General features: G+C 45.0%; 1 protein-coding gene across 4 annotated transcripts in view; it reads right to left on the bottom strand.

Annotated features, from left to right (window-relative positions):
• Positions 1-20,821, bottom strand: part of tacc1 (transforming, acidic coiled-coil containing protein 1) — a 214,003-nt gene that overhangs the window by 48,429 nt on the left and 144,753 nt on the right. For 3 of the 4 annotated variants that reach the window (XM_073058043.1, XM_073058014.1, XM_073058023.1), the window contains exons 4-5: positions 20,236-20,271; positions 8,720-8,780 (exon numbers count right to left, since the gene is read on the bottom strand). In XM_073058043.1, the coding sequence (XP_072914144.1) occupies positions 8,720-8,780; positions 20,236-20,271 (97 nt within the window). The remainder of the gene's footprint in view (positions 1-8,719; positions 8,781-20,235; positions 20,272-20,821) is intronic. The other variant, XM_073058033.1, reaches the window with a different exon arrangement.

Raw genomic sequence — 20,821 nt, 5'->3', positions numbered from 1 at the left:
GGCCAGCTGAAGAAATTCCTCATTTCTTTTCTAAAGGGATATTCTGAGGCTGCGCCCTTTGCTCTTATACTCCCCCACTATCGGAAACATCTTCCCCACATTCATCCTAGGCTTTTTTAATATTTGATAGGCTTCACTGAGATCCCCCCCCCCCACCACCCCATTCTTCTAACCTCCAGTGAGTACAGGCCCAGAGCCATCTAAAGCTCCTCAGATGTTAACCATCTCATTTCTGGGATCATTCTCATGAACTTCCTCTGGACCCTCTCCAATACCAGCACATCCTCTCTCAGTGTCTTTCCAACGAATCAATCACACTCCCGTGGGTCTAAAATCACCTTAACCCTTGCTGGAAAATGGTAGTCAACTTTACCCTTAACCTAAAGTTCCAAGTTCCAAGATCAAAATAAATTTATTATTAAAGCACATACTGCATATGTCGCTATATACAACCCTGAAATTCAGCTTATTTTGTTAATAACAATCTGTTAGTTCCATGGTCATTATTACTGGGACTATCTTGTTTTAAATTCCGGATTATTATTCAGAATTCAAATTCCTCACAGCCTCTGTGTTGCTGGCCCACCCCTGCACTCTACTTAAAGCAGTGAAATGACGTGCTAAAGAAACGACGCTGACTCTGGACTTAGCCATGGCTTGGTGCCTCATACTGAGAATCACCAGGTTCTCCGTTCAAGTCCCGGTCCAGACACTTGAGCTATTTGGCCCTCCAGTCAGGTGCTCAGGGAAGTTACCACTGTCAGATCTGCCGTACTCCAGACGAAATGTTAGGACGAGGCTCTACCTGCTACCTGAAGTGAATCTAAGAAATACTGTTGCAAAGAGAGGGTGCTACCTTAGGTGGCCTGGCTGATAATTATTCCCCAGTATGCGCCATTAAGGAATAAACAGCCCATAAGCCTGGCCATGATCATCCTCCAGTTGTTCATACAGCAGTGGCAAAAGTTCACCACGACCGTGGGGTTAACATACTGGGATGGATTAAAGATTGGTTGACGGACAGAAAGCCATGCAGGAATAAATACGCCATGCTGGACTGGGAGTCCGTGACCCAGCTCACCACAAGGACCGGAACAAGTCTAAAACATGTAGCTTGCTGACGCCACTAAGCAGGGCAGCATTTGGGCTGTGAGTGAGGGGCTTCAAGGACACAAAGAGGTTAAAAGAAGAGGCGGGGCCATCAGAAGGAATATGGTAGAAAAGGACTGAATATACCGCATTTTTCAATAGTGACAGGCGGAAAGGTGGTGTGTTCAGAGCAACATGGGTGTCCTCTGTGTGCAAGACAATACGTAGGTAAGCCAGACAATTAGGAAGACAAAGGTCTTACTGGTCCTCGTGACATGGCTAAAGATAACTAACTGGAATTGCGAAAGAGCCGAGTGAAAGCACACAATGTGTTCAGGTCTGATCTCCCAGTTTGAAGGAGGACATACTTGCAACACAGGGAGCAGGTTAACCCATTTTTTATTCTCCCCACATATCCGTCAATTTTCCCCGGATTCTGTAACTCATCTACACGCTAGGCACAATTTACAGCAGCCAATTAACCTACCCACATAATGATGGGATTTGGGTGGAAACCACAATTTTGGAGAGAGAGAGAGGGAGAGAGAGGGAGGGGGAGAGGTGGGGAGAGTGAAGGGGAGAGGGAGAGATTACATTTATTTTTCCATGTGCATTGAAAACTCAAAACATACAGTGAAACGTGTCATTTGCATCAACGACCAACACCTCTTTGGCATGTAGTTGGAAACTGGAGCACTTGGAGGGAACCTACGTGGTCATGGAGAGAACATACAAACTGCTTACAGACAGGCTGGTACTCAATCCCGATCGGTGATCACTTGTACCGTAAAGTGTCATATTAACCGTTACACTAGTGCACCACCCATTGAATCTGGGCTGCTGGAGCTCTACTAAATGTTGCCCAAATCTATCCTGGATCCGCTATAAGGTGGAAGTTTATTCTGAACACGTCAAATCTATCCGATATGTTTTCTGCATGGGGTTCAGAGGAGGCAGGTTCTCTGTGTCGCATTTACACTGCTTTCCAGCAGGGGGCAGCTGGAAACCAAGACTGACTGCCGAAACACAAGAGACTCCACGTACCGTACCAGAATAAAACCATAAAGCCATAAGAGCAGAATTTGGCCTTTCAGTACTTTAAATCTGCTCCACCATTTGATCATGGCTGATTAATTATCCCTCTCAACCCCAGTCTACTGCCTTCTCCCATGACCTTTGACATCCTTACTAATCAAACTCTGCTTTAAATACACCCAATGACTTGGCCTTCACAACCATCTGTGGCAATGAATTCTACAGATTCACCACACTTTGGCTAAAAAAAATCTGTTTGAAACACACATCCTTGTACTCTGAGGCTGTGCCCTCTAGTCCTAGACTCGCTCGCTATAGGAAACATCCTCTCCATGTTCTCTCCATCTAGGCCTTTCAATATTCGATAGGTTTCCCCTGCCCCAACCTCCTTGATGTCTTCAACTTCTGATCAGTTCTCCTTCCCCTTCCCTTTCTCTTATTTTCCATCCCATTTCCATATGGGCGCCATGGTAGCGAGGCAGTTAGCACGACCCTATCACAGCTCGGGTGTCAGAGTTCAGAGTTCAATCCTCTGTAAGGAGTCTCCTCCCCGGAAATGTGTGGGTTTTCCCTGGGAGATCCAGTTTCCTCCCACAGTCCAAAGACGTACCAGATAGGTTAATTGGTCATTGCAAATTGTCTCATGATTAGGTTAGGGTTACGTCGGGGTCATGGGGGGGGGGGGGGGAGGGGGGAAGGTTGCTTGATGGTTGAAGGGCCGATTCCAGGCTGTATCTCCAACTAAAATAGGAGACATCCTTTGAATGTCCACTCTATGTAAGCCTTTCAATATTTCTTAGGTTTCAGTAAGATTCCCCCTCATTTTTCTAAGATCATCATCACCAACTCCATCATCAAGACAGCACTTCACTGGACTCCTAAACGACGGTGGAAACGAAGGAGACCGAAGACAACTTGGCATCGTACCACGGAGGCAGAAATGTGAGGAGCCTGCGCCACACCTGGGGCACAACAGAGAAATGCCCCAGCACCTTCATCAGTGCCCTCAATGCCAGTGGCGCAACAGGCAGAAACTAACTCATTCCTCCAAACTTCAGCAAGTCATCGAATGCTCTCTAATTCCCAAGATCATTCTCAGAAACATCCCCCGGACCGCCTCCAATGCCAATGCATCCCATCTTGGATTCGGGGTAGAAAATGCTGGGCGTTGAGGTGGGGAAGAGAGGTCAAGATCCTGCATCGGGGCTGAGTGCGCGGAGGGAAAAGCGCCAGTGACAGGGAGGGGTGAAGCAGAGCTACAGGTGACAGGAGGTACAAGAAACTGCAGGTATGGGAATCAGGAGCAACAATCTAATGGAGGAACTCAGCAGGTCGAGCAGCATCTGTTGGGGGAGATGGTGACAGTTCCTTTTCCTTGTTGAGTTTCTGTACGTTGGAGGAGCTGGTGGTGAAGGAGGTTGAGGGACAAGGGCTGCACATCCTGAACTTGTAGGGGAAATTGCCAGGGAACGGGAAGAGAGGGTGGGAGGGCATGATTCACAGAGAGTGGTCTGCGTAGAATGCAGACAAGGGTGGAGGGGGGGTAGATGAGGCCACTGGCAGGATCCTACTGGCGCTAGCAGAAACGGCAAAGGATGAAATACTGGATGCAGGAGCCGATTGGGTGAAAGGTGAAGGCCAATCGACATCTATAGACACTTGACGTCCAGGTAAAGAGGAAGCAGTTGAGATCAGGGATGTACTCCCCCCACCCCCCCACCCCCACAACCCGGAGGACAAAGACAGCAGGCATAGGGAAGTGGCACCACCTCCAGTCCACATACCAACTAGGAAACATTGCTTCCGAACAACACTGTGAGAGCATCTTTACCACACCCTCAAGCTGCAGATTCAGGCTTTGCTGCAATAACTGTTTATCATATTCACACCAGGGCCTTGGGCTTCACAGGCTGAACCAGCATTTATCTTCCCCTCCCTCGTTGCCCGCGAGTTGGCGGTTTTGAGCTGCCTTCTCAAACTGCTGCAGGCCGCGAGGCGCGGGGCTGCCCGCAACGCTGTTGGGAAGGGAGCGCAAGGCACCTCGTGTCCGCCGGGATCAGACAGCTATCTGAAAACTGCGTTAGCTGTGACACGCTTGCCAGGAAAATTCCACCTACAGATCCCGTGCTTCCAGTAAAACATCAACGGAACAGCCACAGTTCAACAAAATACCGCACAACGCATTCAATAACTGGCAGCAAGTTCAAGTCTGTGGCTGCCTTGTATGCACGGAATGGCGCGTAAATTTTCCATGCTGTGTGTGTTGTTCCCTGGGCCCTCGGTCCCTCTCCCAGTCATTCGATAACAAATTTCAGCTGGACTGCCTGACATTCAACAATTTACCCAACACTGATCCGTAGTTGAATTCCAGAGCACGACAAAACCTTATCGCTTTCCCACATTAGATCCCCTGACAGTTTTGATCTCCAGGTCCAAGCCAATTTTTGACTATTTGGCCAGGAATTAGGTTCAGATGAAAGCTGTTGGTTTCACAGGAGTCAGGGCTTGTTTGACTAATGATAAGCATTGATGTGAAATACAATACTGTACACAAAACAAAATCAAATCTCCAGTGTTTGGCTTCAAGGTCTCCCAAGAGGTACTCAAGTCACCCCAGCGGAAAATGTCAGAGGGCATTGGGACTTGTCTGCAGCTACAACAGCTCTGACCCTAACTGAGGTCAGAGGATTAGTCGATGGGGGCAAAGGTCACAGGACAATGGCAATACCACTACAGAATCCTGATCCCACTTTGGTGAGACATCATATATCATAAAGGCCACCCACGTGGACAGACATTTCAGATGAGAGGGGGAACGTTTAAAGAAATGTCCAAGGTAAGTTACTTTTTTTTTTACACAGAGTGGTGGATGCTTGGAATGGTTTTCCAGGACTGTTGGGAGAAGCAGATTGATAGCAGTGTTTGGGGCAGGTAGATAGGTACATGCAGCCAATGGGCAGATAGAGACCCATTAACTGCAGGCAGTTAAGTTTATTTGATCTGGCATCGTCTTCTGCACAGACATCATGGGCCAAATGGCCTGTTCCTGTGCTGGACTGTTCGATGCTCTTTTGTGGAAACTCTTGGCGAAGACTCACCCTGGCCCATTCGTGTTGCGCGACTCCAAACCTCTCATCCTCGCTCATCCCGGCCCCTTCAGGTCATTTCCTTCCTCCAAATTTGGCCATCCAAGTTCTCCTCCACTTCAACTTTGTCAAAATCTCCCTCCCTACCAAGATCACTTGCCTGGTCATTTGACAGCTGCCCAAAGCCAATACTCCCAAAAGCAAAGAGAAGGGCAGCGGTTGCAACAGAACACCAAACCGCACACACCCTCACATCGTCGCTCCTTCTCCGTCAGTAGATCCAAGACTTGGACCTCCCTTCCACACTGCGGAATCACCATCAGCTTCTCAAGGACAATTAGAGGATGCAATAAACACTGCCTTTGCCACTGTTATGCTGTCCCCCAACCACCACCCAAATTGCTGGGTCACTGCTTGCCCCAGTGACACAAATTAAAGGTGTAAGTATGGTTTGTTTACACATAGGAACAGAATTAGACCATTCAGCCCATCAAGTCTGCTCCACCATTCCATCATGGCTGATCCCGGATCCCACTCAACTCCATACACATGCCTTCTCGCCATATCCTTTGATGGCCTGACCGATCAGGAAGCTATCAACTTCCTCCTTAAATATACCCACGGACTTGGCCTCCACTGCAAGCTATGGCAGAGCATTCCACAGATTCACTACTCTCTCGCTAAAATAAATCCTCCTTAGCTCTGTTCACCCCTCAGTTTTGAGGCTGACACTCCCACCATAGGAAACATCCTCTCCACATCCTTTCAACGTTCAGTAGGTTTCAATGAGATCCCCCCCCCCCCACCCCACATTCTTCTAAGTTCGAGTGATTACAGGCGCAAAGCTGCCAAACGCTCCTCTTATGTTAACCCCTTCATTCCCAGAATTATCCTCCTCTGGACTCTCTGCAATGATATTACATCCTTTCTAAGATAAGGGGTCCATAGCTGTTGACAATACTCCAAGTGCAGCCTGACTAGTGTCTTATAAAGCCTCAGCATAATATCCTTGCTCGTATATTCTATTCCAGTTGAAATAAATGCCAACATTGCATTTGCCTTCTTTACCATAGACTGGACCTGTAAATTAACCTTCTGGGAGTCTTGCAGGAAGATTCCCGAGTCCCTCTGCACCTTGTTTTATTGGCTTGTTTGGTTTTACAAAAGAAAAGGTGTGGTCTTACTGTCCACTTGTGTGCCTACTGTCAATCACATTTTCCTTTCCACTACCTATATCCATAGCTTTGAAACCCTCAGCCTCACTATCGTTAACTTTGTTTAACACCCACCTTAAAATCTACCTACTTACCCTCGCTTTGGTGTCTGAACACTTTTCTGAGATTGATACCACATAACGCCGATTACTGGGTCAAGGTTATTGCATTGGAACCCTGGATCACAATATTCAGTAAAGAGGCAGCAAGGATGTAACAGAGATATTGCCCTTTCAAACATGGTCCCTACCTAGTCACAGCACATGGAATCACAACAGGAAGGCGACCGACTAAATAATTAAGGCACCCACACCAAACGCAAATGCACAAATTAGCAACATGCTCCATAGAAATACAAAACACCCAAATCCAGGAAACATCCCAGTAAACCTCTTCTATGCCCTTTCCATATCCTTCCTCTGATGGGGCAGCCAGGACTGCACCCAATGCTCCGTGTAGCCTAACCAAAGTTTTATACAAATGCAAAATGACCTCCTGACTCATACTCAGTGCCTCAACTGAGGAAGTACATGTTCCTTACCATCCCAGCTACTTGTATCTTCACTTTCAGGCAACCATGGACAACAGCTACAGAGATGGTATTTGTACATTGAACAAAGGTAGAAGAGAGGACCCTATGGAAAACCCTGGCAATTCCGGACAATGTTCCTCACTCTCTGCATGCCGCCTTGGCTGAAGAGAGGAGCACTTTTAGTAATAGACTAAGACAACTGCGCTGCCCCAAAGAATGTTATAGGAGGTCATTCTTACCCTTGGCCATTAGGTTCTATAATGAGTCAGCCTATAGCCGGGGAAGTGATGATCCCTCCTGCTAGATTGTTTGAGGTAACTTATTTTTTATTCTTTCTTACTTCTTCTAATATTTGTGTATCTGTCCACTTGTAATGTGACTGTGACACTGTAATTTCCTTTGAGATCAATAAAGTACCTGTCTATTGTACTTGGCAAGGCCAGGAAGATGTCATGGTCATCTACTGCAACCAAGGAAGACCCCAGTTGGTGACGCTTGTTCATACCACTGGACCCAGACGTCTGAGGTCCACAGTGGAACTGCCCCACAGCAACCAATGGGTTGTCCACTTTAAAGACCGTTCATAAGACCACAAAATATAAGAGCAGAAGTAGGCCATTTGGCCCATCGAGTCTGCTCTGCCATTCAATCATGGCAGATCCAATTCTTCCAGTCATCCCCACAACCTTTGATGCCCTGGCTAATCAAGATCCTATCAATTTCTGCCTTAAATGCACCCAGTGACTTGGTCTCCACAGCTGCTCGTGGCAACAAATTCCACAGATTTACCACCCTCTGACTAAAGTGAAGGGTCATCATTTCTTCCCCCATTGATACCGACTGGCTTGCTGAGTCAGCTTTGCTTGTCACTGCCCGCGCAGGCTTCCTGACCTTGTCAGGCATGATTTACAACCACCACCACCTCCACCCTGCGAGCTTCACACAAGAAATGATCTTCACATCCTGGTGTACGTGACAACTAACTGATCGGTAATCTGACGTATCAACGCTGTTTTTCTTTCTACAGATTCCACCTGACCTCCTGAGTTAGCCAGAGTTATGGACGTGAGACATTCCCAATAACATTTGCGCAGCGTTACACTGGACTGTACAGGCTATTTACAGATACAGCGTGGAACAAGCCCTTCTGCCCAACGAGCCACGCTGAGCAGCAACCCACCTATTTAACAAAGGAGAATTTACAATGACTCATTTAATCTACCAACCAATACGTCTTTGGGATTGTGGGAGGAAACCGGAGCACCCGGGGGAAACCCACACAGTTCATGGGAAGAACACACAAACTCCTTACGGGCAGCGACGGGAATTGAACTCATAATTCCAGGACACTCCGAACCGTAAGAGCATTGCGCTAACCCCCCTCGCCACTAATAACTCACGCACTTCTGAATCGCAAGCAGGTTTATTATCACTGACATGCTGCATGCTGTGAAATTTGTTGTTTTGTGCAAGATCTGAAAGTTACAAAACTATACAGTGCAACAGAGGAATAACAGAGTCCACGGACCTTTCAGAAATCTGATAGCAGAGGGGAAGAGGCAGGCGGCCACACTGAATGGGCCGTGTAGTCCACCTGAGCCGACACGACTATGTAAATTCAAAAAGCAGAGGACCAACTTTGCAGGCACACGGTGCGAGCCGGGTTGCCACGGCGTTGGAGCAGCGCCGCAGCGACATGTGACCGAAGGGCATTTCCTTTATCGCCCATGTTGTAGCGGGGTTAGCTGAACGAAGAAGATTACCTGAGGGCACACATCCAACACCAGAGACTGGTTTTCATACTTCTTCACCCGGCAAGCATTCCTTCGAAGAGAAAGATAAAAGGGAGGGAGAGAAAGAGAGAGAGAGAAAAAAAATACAGGAGAACAGTCAAATCTCATCGTTCTGTATTACGAGTGCAAGATCTTGTCCGACCTGGGATTTTAGGCAACATGCAGGTAAGTAAGCTTGAAGAGGCAAAAAGAACAGGATGAACTGTTGGCATGGAATGTGAGAGACTATGGACAAAAAGCTAGAACCTCATTGCATGCCAGCACAGTTCCAGCCTCTGATCACTGCAAAGTAACATCCCACACCAGTTGGTTCTGTGAATGCAGTCGCACTTTTCCCCGGTACAGAAACTATCCCTCTGTGCTGACTGAGAGAGTTCTGGCCAAGATCTGGTCATACCCTTTCATTAATAGGTTCCCCGAGAACTGCACTCTAAAATTCACCATTTAGCGGATTTCCTGCCTCAGATATTGACATATTCTATGAATAGAGTAGATATGCGGGGAAAAAATGACTTGGCTGTAATATGAGCCAATCTGCCTCAAATTCCCAAATCTCCCCCACCTAATTCTACATTTGGGGTTTTGTCTGACATTATCTGAAATACTTAACTCCTCCTGGAGCAGCTTCACTTCAGGAGCTTCATTTCAGGGGAGTGCTGACTTGTTCTACCGGACAAACTGTTAAATCACAACATTAAGGCCCTCAGGGCTCTGTTTTGAAGGAGAGGAGAGGAAATGCACATTGGAGGTTGTGGGCAATACTTAGTCATCCACGGCCCTCACAAAGAGGCAGGTTATTGCATTATTGTTTGTGGGAGCTTGCAGAGCAAATTGTAAAGTTCAAAGAAAACTGAAGGTGCTGGAAATCTGAAAAAAAATGACGTGTTGTAAAATCTCAGCAACTCAGGCAGTGCCTGTAGAAAGAGACAATGGCTTGGACAATCACTTTGTCAGAAATGGAAAAGAAAGAGAAACAAGTGAGGGTGAGGTCACCTTACCAGTATTATGTTTAGTTCTGGTAACTTGCCTGTAGGAAAGATGCCATTGTGGGAAGAAGTGCCGAGAAAGTTTACGAGGATGTTGCAAGGGACTAAGGTATGGAGGAAGGTTGAACAGGTTGGGACTATCTTCATTATAATGTAGGAGAAAGGGGTGATCCTAAAGAGGTGTATAAAATCTTGAGGGGAATAGATATCATCAATGCACAGTCTTTTTCAAAGAGGGTATAGTTTGAGGGTGAGAAAGAAGAGATTTAATAGGAACCTGAGGGGCAACTTTTTCTCCTAAATGGTGGTCCATGCATGTTACGAGCTGCCAAAAGAAGTGGTAAGGCAGGTATATTAATAACATTGAAAAGATACTGGGACAGGTAAATGTAGATAAGCAAGAAATGGACCAAACAAGGCCAAATGGGACTAGCTTAGATGGGAATCCTGGTCAGCATAGACTAGCTGGGCCAAAGAGCCTACATCCAATCTATGTCTCTGTGGGATTTTAGTGGGAGGAAAGGTGAGTGAGAGATGTGGAGAACTGGGGATGGTCTCTGAAAGAATGATCTTTGGTCTCCATATTTAAGACAGGATGTGCTGGCATTGGGTTGGATCCAGAGTAGGTTTATGAAAATTGTCCTGGGAATGAAGGGTTAATGTATGAGGAACATTTGATGGCTCTGGGCCTGTACTTTTTGTTAGAAGAATGAGGAGGACCTCATTGAAACAAACCAAATATCGAAAGGTCTGGATAGAGTGGTTGTGGAGAGGACATCTCCTGTAGTGGAAGAACCTAGGACTAGAGGCTACAGCCTCAGAATAGAGATGTGGAGGAATTTCTTTAGCCAGAGAGTGGTAAATCTGTGGAACTCAATGCCACAGGCTGTGGAGGCCAAGTCATTGGGTACATTTAAAATAGGTGATATGTCTTGATTTATAAAGGCATCAAACGTTATGGTGAGAAGGCAGGACACAGGGATTGAGACAGAAAATAAATCAGCCATGATTGAATGGTAGAGCAATATCAATGGGCCAAATGGCCTAATTCTGCTCCTATATCTTACGATCTTTGTAAATTAATTACTGAGGACAACACATTCAACTGCTGGTCCTGTGTAATGACTATGCAATGTTGGGATCTGCCCAGCACAAGCCGGTAGAATGGGGAGGGAAAATAACAGGAAATAACAAATGCTAGGAAAACTCAACAGGTCAGGCAGCATCTGTGGAGAAGGAAACAGCCAGTGCTTTAGGTGAAGAGCCCTTCATCAGAACTGAGAAAGAATTAAATTTGTCAGGGTAGCAGTGAAATGAGGGAGAAACCAAGGGAGTTTCTCTAACAGAGTGAACACGTGGCAGATGGGATAAGGTGTGACAATTGTGTGACATGTGCCTGGTGTAGCTCTGACACATTTGACCATGTTCAGGAGGGCAGAATGTATACAGACAGGAAAAGGGTAAAACAAAATGCCCTGTAGAAAAGGTGCTGAAAGAACTTGTTATTGAAAGTCAGTGTAGCTTAAATAGGCAGAGAAAACATCTTCAAGGCAATTGGAGAGCTCAGAGGGATGATAAGTCTCAGCAGACATTTACTTCATTTTCTTTCAACATTACCCTTACAAAGCAAGTTTCTGTTTTATATTTTTAAGTTAAGTAAATGAATCTGAATAGAAGTTTATTTTTAATTAATCATGCCATTAATTAAAAGATCCACGAAGAGATAAATATTGGGTCGGAGGCATGGAGTTGTACAGCACGGAACAGGCCTTCCAGTCAAACTCATCCATGCTTACCAAGACTCTTATCAAAGCTAGTCCCAATCGTCCAAGTTTGGCCAATGTCCTTCTGAACCATTCCTATACATATACCAAACTTGTTCAATGTTTTTAAATAAACTTCCACCAAAAGCTCACTCCATATACAAACCACCATCTATATAAAGTTGCCCCTTAGGTCTCTTTTTAAAGGAAAGGATAGAGTTGGGTCAAAAGAGGTAATCAACTTCCCTCTTGTACTGTGGTCTTTAATGAGTCTTGGTTTTATTTGAAAGGGCTTGGCAGATGTTTTAGATAAGTAATTCCTCCCTTTGACCAGAGGGCTAACCATCTGTGCCTGATAAGACCATCAGATATAAGAGCAAAAGTAGGCCATTTGGCCCTTTCAATCATGACTGATCCAATTCTTCCAGTTATCCCCACTCCCCAGACTTCTCCCTATACCCTTTGATGTCCTGGCTAATCAAGAACCTATCTATCTCTGCCTTAAATGCACCCAATGATTTGGTCTCCACTGCCACTCGTGGCAACAAATTCCACAGATTTACCACCCTCTGACTAAAGTTAAGGGTCATTGTTGTTTCCTCCATTGATGCTGCCTGGCTTGCTAAGTCAGTTGTGCTTGTCACTAATTAACTCTGGTGGGTCTACATCAAGTCAGAATCAAAAGCTTAAAATCCATTTCATCACCCCACATTTCCCTTGTACTGTGATAAGGACCTTTCTCAACATACATGTCCTCTCCAGACTCAACTGTTCTAGTGATCTCCTTGTTATTTCCTATCGGCACTTGCCAGTAACCTAAACCCCTCTGAAGGATGCCTGTTCCTCTTTAACTCATCCCCTATCAAAGCTAATGGGGAGCACTTGCCGTCAGATTCAGTTGTCTCATTTGCAATTCTAAAAATATACCCGGCTTGTAAGGTCATCGATGAAAGATAATTAAATGAAAGTGCACTGCCTGATGAGACAAATGGCCCTGACTCTGAGCACTTTAATTGCCTTTCAACGTTTGCTCTGAGCGAAAGCTGTTTCACATGAAGAAACCGCAATTTGTGCCAAACAAAACACGCTGTGTGTACAATGGTGTACATTCTGGCAAGAACTTGGGGCAATTAGTAAGCAGGAATGATGGGCAAGTTATTATTTCATCAATCATTTTGCACCTGCATTGTGAAGTGGATTAAGTTCCAATTTATAAGTATTATGCACTAAATAATCATAAACGTTCAAGGAAAGAACAACATTAGTCCATTCTTTCCTTGGGTAGAGTAGATGCTCAGTATTTACAATGTACTACAACACATCAGTGGCCTAATTTGATGCCACACGGACACAGAGAGAGTGTCTACACCTAGCAGTCACAGAACCTTAGCCCTGTCCCCAATTGCGTCTATTTTTTGCACAGTCTTTTCTTCTTTCTTTTCACTGCCTGGTAAATTATATTCTGTGTGTTGTCTGAACCTTCCTGCCTGTGATGGTGCTGCTAGCAAGTTTTTATTATTGTCCCTGTAGACAAAAAACTTAAATTGATCCATTGGAACTAATTAAGTTGCATTACAGAGTGCTAGCATGGAATCAATGGGCTGAATGGCTCCTTTCTATGATCCTACAAAAAGCATGTAAAAGTGTTCCTCAAATCAGCATGACAACTAGAAGGCAGAGACTGTAGTCACTGCCACGTGGCTGGACAGAACAAATTTTGCCCCAAACCATTCAAAATTCTTCATCGGAACATCAACCTATTGTAACAAATGATTGTTTCCGCAGTTTCTGCATCTCTGGCTCTACCAGGAAGATAATTCTGCACAGTGATTGCTTCATACATGAAAAGCTTCCTGACATCTGGTCTTAATGACATGACCTTGAAACAATGCTCCACCCATGCAGTTCCAACTTGAAGGAGGCAACAGGATGGGACAGTACTCAAGGCAAATCCTTCCTGGAGCAGCATCCTACCCAATCTCCACCTTCTCCCATATATTACACTGTTTCCACCAGCACAGCTGAAGTTCCTATTGGTTTTATTAAATATTCTTCAGCACCAGTCAGCTTTAAACCTTCACTTACTATTCCTGACCACTCTGTATTTATAAAGCTTGTCCATCCCACTCCACCATTCCTGGACTACCTCTCAGCTAGCTTTCAATCATCTGTCAACCTCACCATTGTCCACTAACCTTCTAAGTTAAGGTCACTTATTTGGTAACAAACATCAGTGATCCTAGCAACGTGGCCTGAGGAAATGCACAGAACTTGTAAATAATTTCTGTGTCAAAGAAGGAATTCATTCGACCTATCAAATGGCAGATGCAGTTTAATCCAGTCAAGAACGAGGTGTTGCACTTTGGGAAGTCAAATGTAAAGGAAAGTATGCACTCCTAATAGCACGGGTGCACAGAGGGATGCTGGGGTCCATAGCTTCCTGGAGGTGGTCACACAAGTAGATAGGGGAGTAAAGAAGGCAAAGGGCATGCTGCCTTCACTCTTTTACAAGAGTAAGGAAGTCCTGTTGCAGCCAGAACAATCTTTGGTTAGTATTATCTGAAATTCTGGTCACCTCCATACAGGAAGGAGGTGGAGACTTTGGATTCGGTTCAGAAGAGGTTTACCAGGACACTGCCTGGATTAAAGGGTATGAGCTACAAGGAGAGGTTGTACTAACTTGGGATATTTTCTCTGCATCATTGGAGACTGAGAAGAGATCTGATAGAAGACCTGATACAAGATTAAGTGAGATATACAGGACTGTATTTCTTTTTTACACAGAGAGTGGCAGTTGCTTGGAAGAGGCTGACATGGATAGTGGTGGAAGCATTGAAGGGGCTGATAGATAGACTCCTGAATATGCAGGGAATGCAGGGATGTGGATCATGTGTTGGTAGAAGGGATTTAGTTTAAATTGGTGCCACGTTCAGCACAGACATTGTGGGCCAAAGGGCCTTTTCATGTGCTGTACTGTTCTATGTTCTATATTCTGTAACTTCATGCTGGCTGCTTGTAAAGCAATCCATTCAGTCCTTTCATTACCGAGCTTTTAACCAAGTCACTGTCCTTTCCCTGGGTTTACGGGATATTCTTGTTGTTTTAAGAATACTTCGACAAACTTTACCAAAAGCCTTCAGGACATGGAACCTCAGCTTCTGAGGCTTTACTGAAAGAGGGCTTGGGCTTTAAAAGTCAGATTCCTGGAGCAGGGATGGGGAGAGAGCCAGAGAAGTTTGGGAGTGAATGCTGACATCAGAATCCTCTGCCTGTTAAAATTTATTAACATCAGGGATGCAGTCTAGCCTGGCCCAGAAAAAAAGGACGTCTCGGAGAATTGTTAATGTGACAGAAAAATTTCACATCCACAGAGGGTCGTGATCTCAGGTGACCAGTTCCTCAGAGATTTTCATATTTTGTCATGTTTGGTTGTTATATAGAAAGAGGACATTATGTCCATCAAAATGGAGTAATCTCATCCCATTTCCTCATTTTCTATTGCCTGAGATGATGTCTCATTCATGTCCCCCTGATTTAAACTAAGAGTGCTTCACAGGGGGCAACTAACCAACCCACCAAAATAGTTTTGAGATGTGTATGGAAATCAGAGAGCCACAGAGAAAACATGCAAACTCCACACAGGCAGCAGCGAAGACCAGGACTGAACCTATGGCCTTGGAACTATGAGGAAGCAGCTCCATCTCTGTACCATCCTAGGGAAGTTAGACTGGGAAAGCCTTCCCGTTGAATTATTCTTGACTGCTGCTATTAGGTTCCTGCATGCACAATCCCAAAGCCTCCTCCTCATAATCAATTCCATTGCATTATCTTAATCAGAAAACTAACTGACCGATAGTTTTCTGTGTATGCTTGGACATCCTTCTTAACCACAAGTACTGTATGAACCTGTTTCCATACCTCTGATGTCACCCCAAGCCCACAAATACCCTTAGAACCACAAGTCCTTCACAATTCTCTCTCAACAGTCGGACAAATGAATCTGCTGTTGTGTTCTTAATTGCTTCAAGTCCAATTAACTTCTCAATGTCTTCCAAGATTTTACTTCTGATGACTTTATTTGGAGAGGACACATTACATTTATCTTCTCTACAAGTCATTAACTCTATTAAGCTGCTTGGCAATGACTTCTAGAAGCAGGTCATGACTGATCCCCAAACACTCTATCCATTGGCTATTCTACCAATTGGCATTGCACTTCCAAAGGATGATGTTAATTTGGATATTTGGCATCAAGATGTCACGCATGATGCTATTAAACAAGAGCCTGTGGTATTATAGTACAGATACTATGGATAGAAGAATGGCTGACTGGCAAGAGGAAAAGAGTGGGAATAAAGCGGGCCTTTACTGGTTGTCTGTCAGTAGCCTGCAGGGGTCCCTTCTTTTCATGTTATATGTCAATGATTTGGATGACAGAATTGGTGGTTTTGTGGCCAAGTTTGCATCGGCACTAAGACAGGTGGAAGGCAGGCAGTGTCGAGGAAACAGAAGGATTTAGACGGGTTGGGAGAATGGGCAAAGAAGTGGCAGATGGAATTAAGTGTAGGGTCATGCACTTCCACTAGAAGGAATAAAGGCAGCCAATTAGAAATCAGAGGGACATGGGAGTCCTCATGCAGGATTCTCTAAAGGCTAACGTGCAGGTTGAGTCTGTGTAAGGAAGGCAAATGGAATGTTAGCTTTCATTTTGAGAGGACTAGAATATTAAAGCAAAGATGTAATGCGGAGACTTTATAAGGCATTGGTCAGACTACATTTGGAGTACCATGAAGAGTTTTGGGTCCTAGGTCTAAGAAAGGATATGCTAGCATTGAGAAGATCTAGCGGAGGTTCACAAGAATGATCCCAGGAATAAAAAGGATCAACATATGAGGAGTATAAGGGCCTGTGAGCGCTGGAGTTTAGAAAAATGAGGGGGGATATTGAATATTGAAAAGCCTAGATGCAGTGGACGTGGAGAGGACATTTCCTGTAGTGGGGAAACCTAGGACCAGAAAGCATGACCTCACCATACACGAATGTCCCTTGAGAACAGAGTTGAGGAGGAATTTTTTAGCCAGAGGGTGGTAAATCTGTGGAGTTCATTGTTACAGACAGCTGTGGAAGCCAAGTTATTGTGTATCTTCAAAGTGGAGGTTGAAAGCTACTTGATTTGTAATGGTGTCACAAGTTATGGGGAGCAGGCAACAGAATGGGGTTGAGAGGGATAATAAATCAGCCATGATGGAATGGCGGAGAAGACTTAATGGGCTGAATAGCCTAATGCTGCATCTATGTCTTATGACACCATGTTTTGGGGAAAGCTTCTGTAGACAAGAACAGTTCCCAATGCACTCTCTAGGTCCCAAACCACTACGATTTCTTCATGACGTGAAGATGGAGCGGTGAACCTGGGAAGTTGTGTGGAGATGTCACTGCTGAATTACTCTGCTGAAACTCATCTTCCTAAAGGAGAAACAGGAACCTGGGGAAAAGCAGATGGCAATTCAGCCCTTTGAACACCTGCTGCTGTTCAATGAGATCACAGTAGATCTGGTACCCAACTTTGTTGTTCAGACTTCACAATAAGAAGGGAAAGAGTCAAAATCCCTTCTCGAACAGAACAGATTGGTCTCTTTCCTGTCTCCTAACACAGAGAAGAAAATAGTTACAAGCAAATGATGCAGGATCTATTTCTCGCTGACCTGATTTGACTGACCCAGTTTCTGTGGAATCAGATTTCATCCCGTGAATTTAATCCAATGATAATGTAATTTATTGCTGTGCAATTTATTACCCCATGACTAACCACACAGGAAAGGAATGACGGGAATATGTTTTCGTATTTTACTAGCTTGAATCAGTCAGCAGAGGGATGGTCTCTTTGACAAGGATTAACGGTGCACATTACAGCAGCATTTTGGGGGTATTATTAAAGAACTGGTACTTTTTTTTAAAATAAAAGAAGCAATAAATGGTTTGGAAGGCATAAAATATTTAACAAAGCTCCTCCTAGAGTAATCACTTTTGCAGAGAGACTGGTCTGGTGCCTGCAGGAAGCATGTGAGAGAGGGTCTGCCACTGTTTCTGCATCCCATTGTTCACTGGCACCAGTGGGAGGTGAGTACCGCCAGTGGCCGGCACCCCCAGAGGCACACACCTCTCCTCCCACTTCCACTGTGGGAAATCTCTGCAATTCACTGCGTGTCTTAACTGTGAATTTCCTCGAGTTTGTGCTTTGAGTTTTATTTTATACCTTGTGTGAAGAGGACTTCAAACTCAGCAATGCACTTCACAGAATATGTTTTATTCTTCTGAAGAAACAAAATCTGCAGTGCCCCCGGAGTTTTGCATAAAAAAACAGGTTCTTTAAAACCGGTTGCCTTGTAGAATGACCGCACTTCTGTACACTGCCTTTACACAAATTTCTGCCAGTTTTTGGTTTTAAAAGATGATGCGATTACCAGCCATTCTTTGCCCCATTAATATATCTAGGTCATTGACAGCAATGATTCACTGAGTCTTTGCTAACTACCACAATCTCATCACCCAAGTGTTACTGACTCCTAGGGGTTCCACAGAGATGAACTCAGCCCCAGCAGCTCACAGAGTCCCTTAAACCTCACTTGTCTCCAGAATCTCACAGTACCAGCTGGATTGCTAACTGGATTGGATTCAATGTTGGCATGGGAGGCTACTTGGCATTCAGGATGAGCCAGTAAATTGGATTCAACCCTGGCTTAGTGGGAGAACCCAGAGAGTGGTACAGTAGTAGGTGGTTGTCTCTCTGACTGGAGGCTTGTGACTAGTGGTGTGCTGCAGGGATCGGTGGCTGGGTCTGTTACTGTTTGTCGTGCATATGAATGAGGGAGGCTGATAAATGGGCTGAAAAGTGGCAGATGAAATTTAATGCAGACATGTGTGAGGTGTTGTACTTTTGGGAAGACAAACCTGGGTAGAACTTGCACAGTGAACACTGAGGAGTGCAGTAGAACAGAGGGACCTGGGAATACAGATCTATAGTTCCTTGAAAGTGACATCACAGATAGATAGCGTCATAAAGAGAGCATTTAGCACATTCACCTTCATAAAATAGGGCATTGAGTACAGGAGTTGGGATGTTAGGTTGAAGTTATATAATACATTGTTGAGGCTAAATTTAGAGTATTGCATGCAATTCTAGTCATCTATCTATAGAAGAGATATTAATAAGTTTGAAAGGGTGCACCGAAAATTTACACAGATGTTACCAGGACTTGAGGATGTCAGTTGCAGGGACAGATTGAATAGGTTAGGACTTCATTCCCTGGAGTGTAGAAGAATAAGGAGTGATTTAACGCAGTATTACAAAATTATGTGAGTAATAGATAGAGTGAATGTGTGCAGGCTCTTTCCCCTCTGACTGTGTGCAACTAGAACTAAAGGTCATAGGTGTAGGGTGAAAGGTGAATCATTTACGGGATATCTGAGGGGAATTTTCCTCACTCAAGAGGGTGGCACGAGGATGGAAAGAGCTGGCAGCAGAGGTGGTAATTGCAGGTTCAACTGTAACATCTGAGAGAAGTTTGGATACATACATGGATAAGAGAAGTATAGAGGACAATTGTCCAGGTGCAAGCAAATGTGACTGGGCAGAAAACCAGGCTCTTTCTGTACTGTCATGCTCTATGCCTCATACATACTATGGAGATATGGATAACAGCCCTTGTTTAGGACTTTGATACAGTTTGTGGTCAGGAATGAATGCTTTTATTGAAGGATACATGGTTATCCACCACCAGCGACCTAGCCATCTTGTTAGCCGGACCCACAACAGCAAACTCTCAACACTGACTAGACCAGCTTCTCATCAAGGCAACAGACAAAAACAACCAAAAGGTCTCTTAGTGGCCTTCCACAGCATCAACGTCAATTTGTCCTTTTCTGGTATCCATCTCCCGGGGAGATGGGTATCAGAGGCATTGCTGATATTTACTGCCCATCCCTCGCAGCCCTTGAGAAGGTGGTGTGAACAGCCATCTTGAGGTGGTGAAGATACTCCCACAGTTGAAATGGAGGGGGACTCCAGGATTCAAAAGCAGTGATGAAATGATGGAAGGTGAGCAACATATTTTCAAGTCAGTGTGGTGTGTAACCTGGAAAGGAAGCTACAGGTGGTGGCACCTTCTACCCTTCACTTACAAGACGGAAGAGGCCATTGGTTGGTGTTGTTGGATAAGTAACCATGTAAATGATACACACAATGTACTGTGGGGAATGAATGACTATGGTACTGAGTGGGTCCTGATCAAGTGGGCTGTTTTGTCCAGGATGGTACTGTGTGTCTTGATTAATGTTAGTTCTCCAATCATCTAGTGATCCAATATACTCTGGGTTTGTGCCTTGTAGATGAGATATCAGTCATTTGCTGTGGAATATCTACTCTCAGACCCATTCCTGTTCACGGCCTGCCTTCTGGCTACATTCCTATATATGGAGGCCTGGTAGTCCAACCCTCCCCTTTAGAGTCACCCAGCTCCCTGCTTCTCCGTGCAAATAGTAAGACAGAAGAGCACGGAAAATTCACTTAGCAACCTCACCGTCCGTCTTTATGTTTACTAATGCTTAGGGGGCACTGCAGTTTTACCGCCATTGCCATTAAACACACGGTAACCAAGGAACTGTACAGAACATGCAATGAGCTAGCACGGAGAAAGGAGCCGACACTTAATCGTGCAAAGCAGATCCGAGTACTTACATCAGAAAACAGAGAAACCTCATTTGTTCAATGGTCCTGGTGCACACACAAACGGAGAACACAAGAGAGAGACAGGAAGACAGACATATGGACAGAGAGTCAAAGGGTCCACAGAGACAAAGGGAGAAAATAAAGGTCACACACAGAAACTAGTAAGTGCAAAACGATTATTCAACTCGGGAAGCTGCAGCGGAGGGTTGCAGTAAGTGGCCTTTGCACTGGTTTCGTACGAAGGAGATGGGAGCTACCGCATGCCAGTGTGGTAATGCCCATCTCTCTGGTGCTTCAATGCGTCATCCAAACTTTACTCTCTAAATCTGCCACTTTAATCGTTAACGTGCCTGTCAGTGCAGGTCAAAAGGCAGAAATCCAGACTTAGATTTGTGTACGGTGCTGCCCTGATTATAGATAAATCTCCAAACATCTGCAACCATGGAAACCTGCCCCTTTAACTCCATGACTAGTGGCAGGTGGCACACCAGACTCACCTCAGGACATGTCCTGCTCACAGCTCCTTTGAGGTCAATACTTCCTCTGAGCTCCTTGTACTCTGTGTTACTGGGAGGACTGCACCGTTCCCCGGACT

This window comes from Hemitrygon akajei, chromosome 1, assembly GCF_048418815.1.
Source record: "Hemitrygon akajei chromosome 1, sHemAka1.3, whole genome shotgun sequence".
NCBI classification, from domain to species: Eukaryota; Metazoa; Chordata; class Chondrichthyes; order Myliobatiformes; family Dasyatidae; genus Hemitrygon; species Hemitrygon akajei.
The sequence above is the reverse complement of the archived record's forward strand: the minus strand, read 5'-3'. Positions and strand labels throughout refer to the sequence as shown.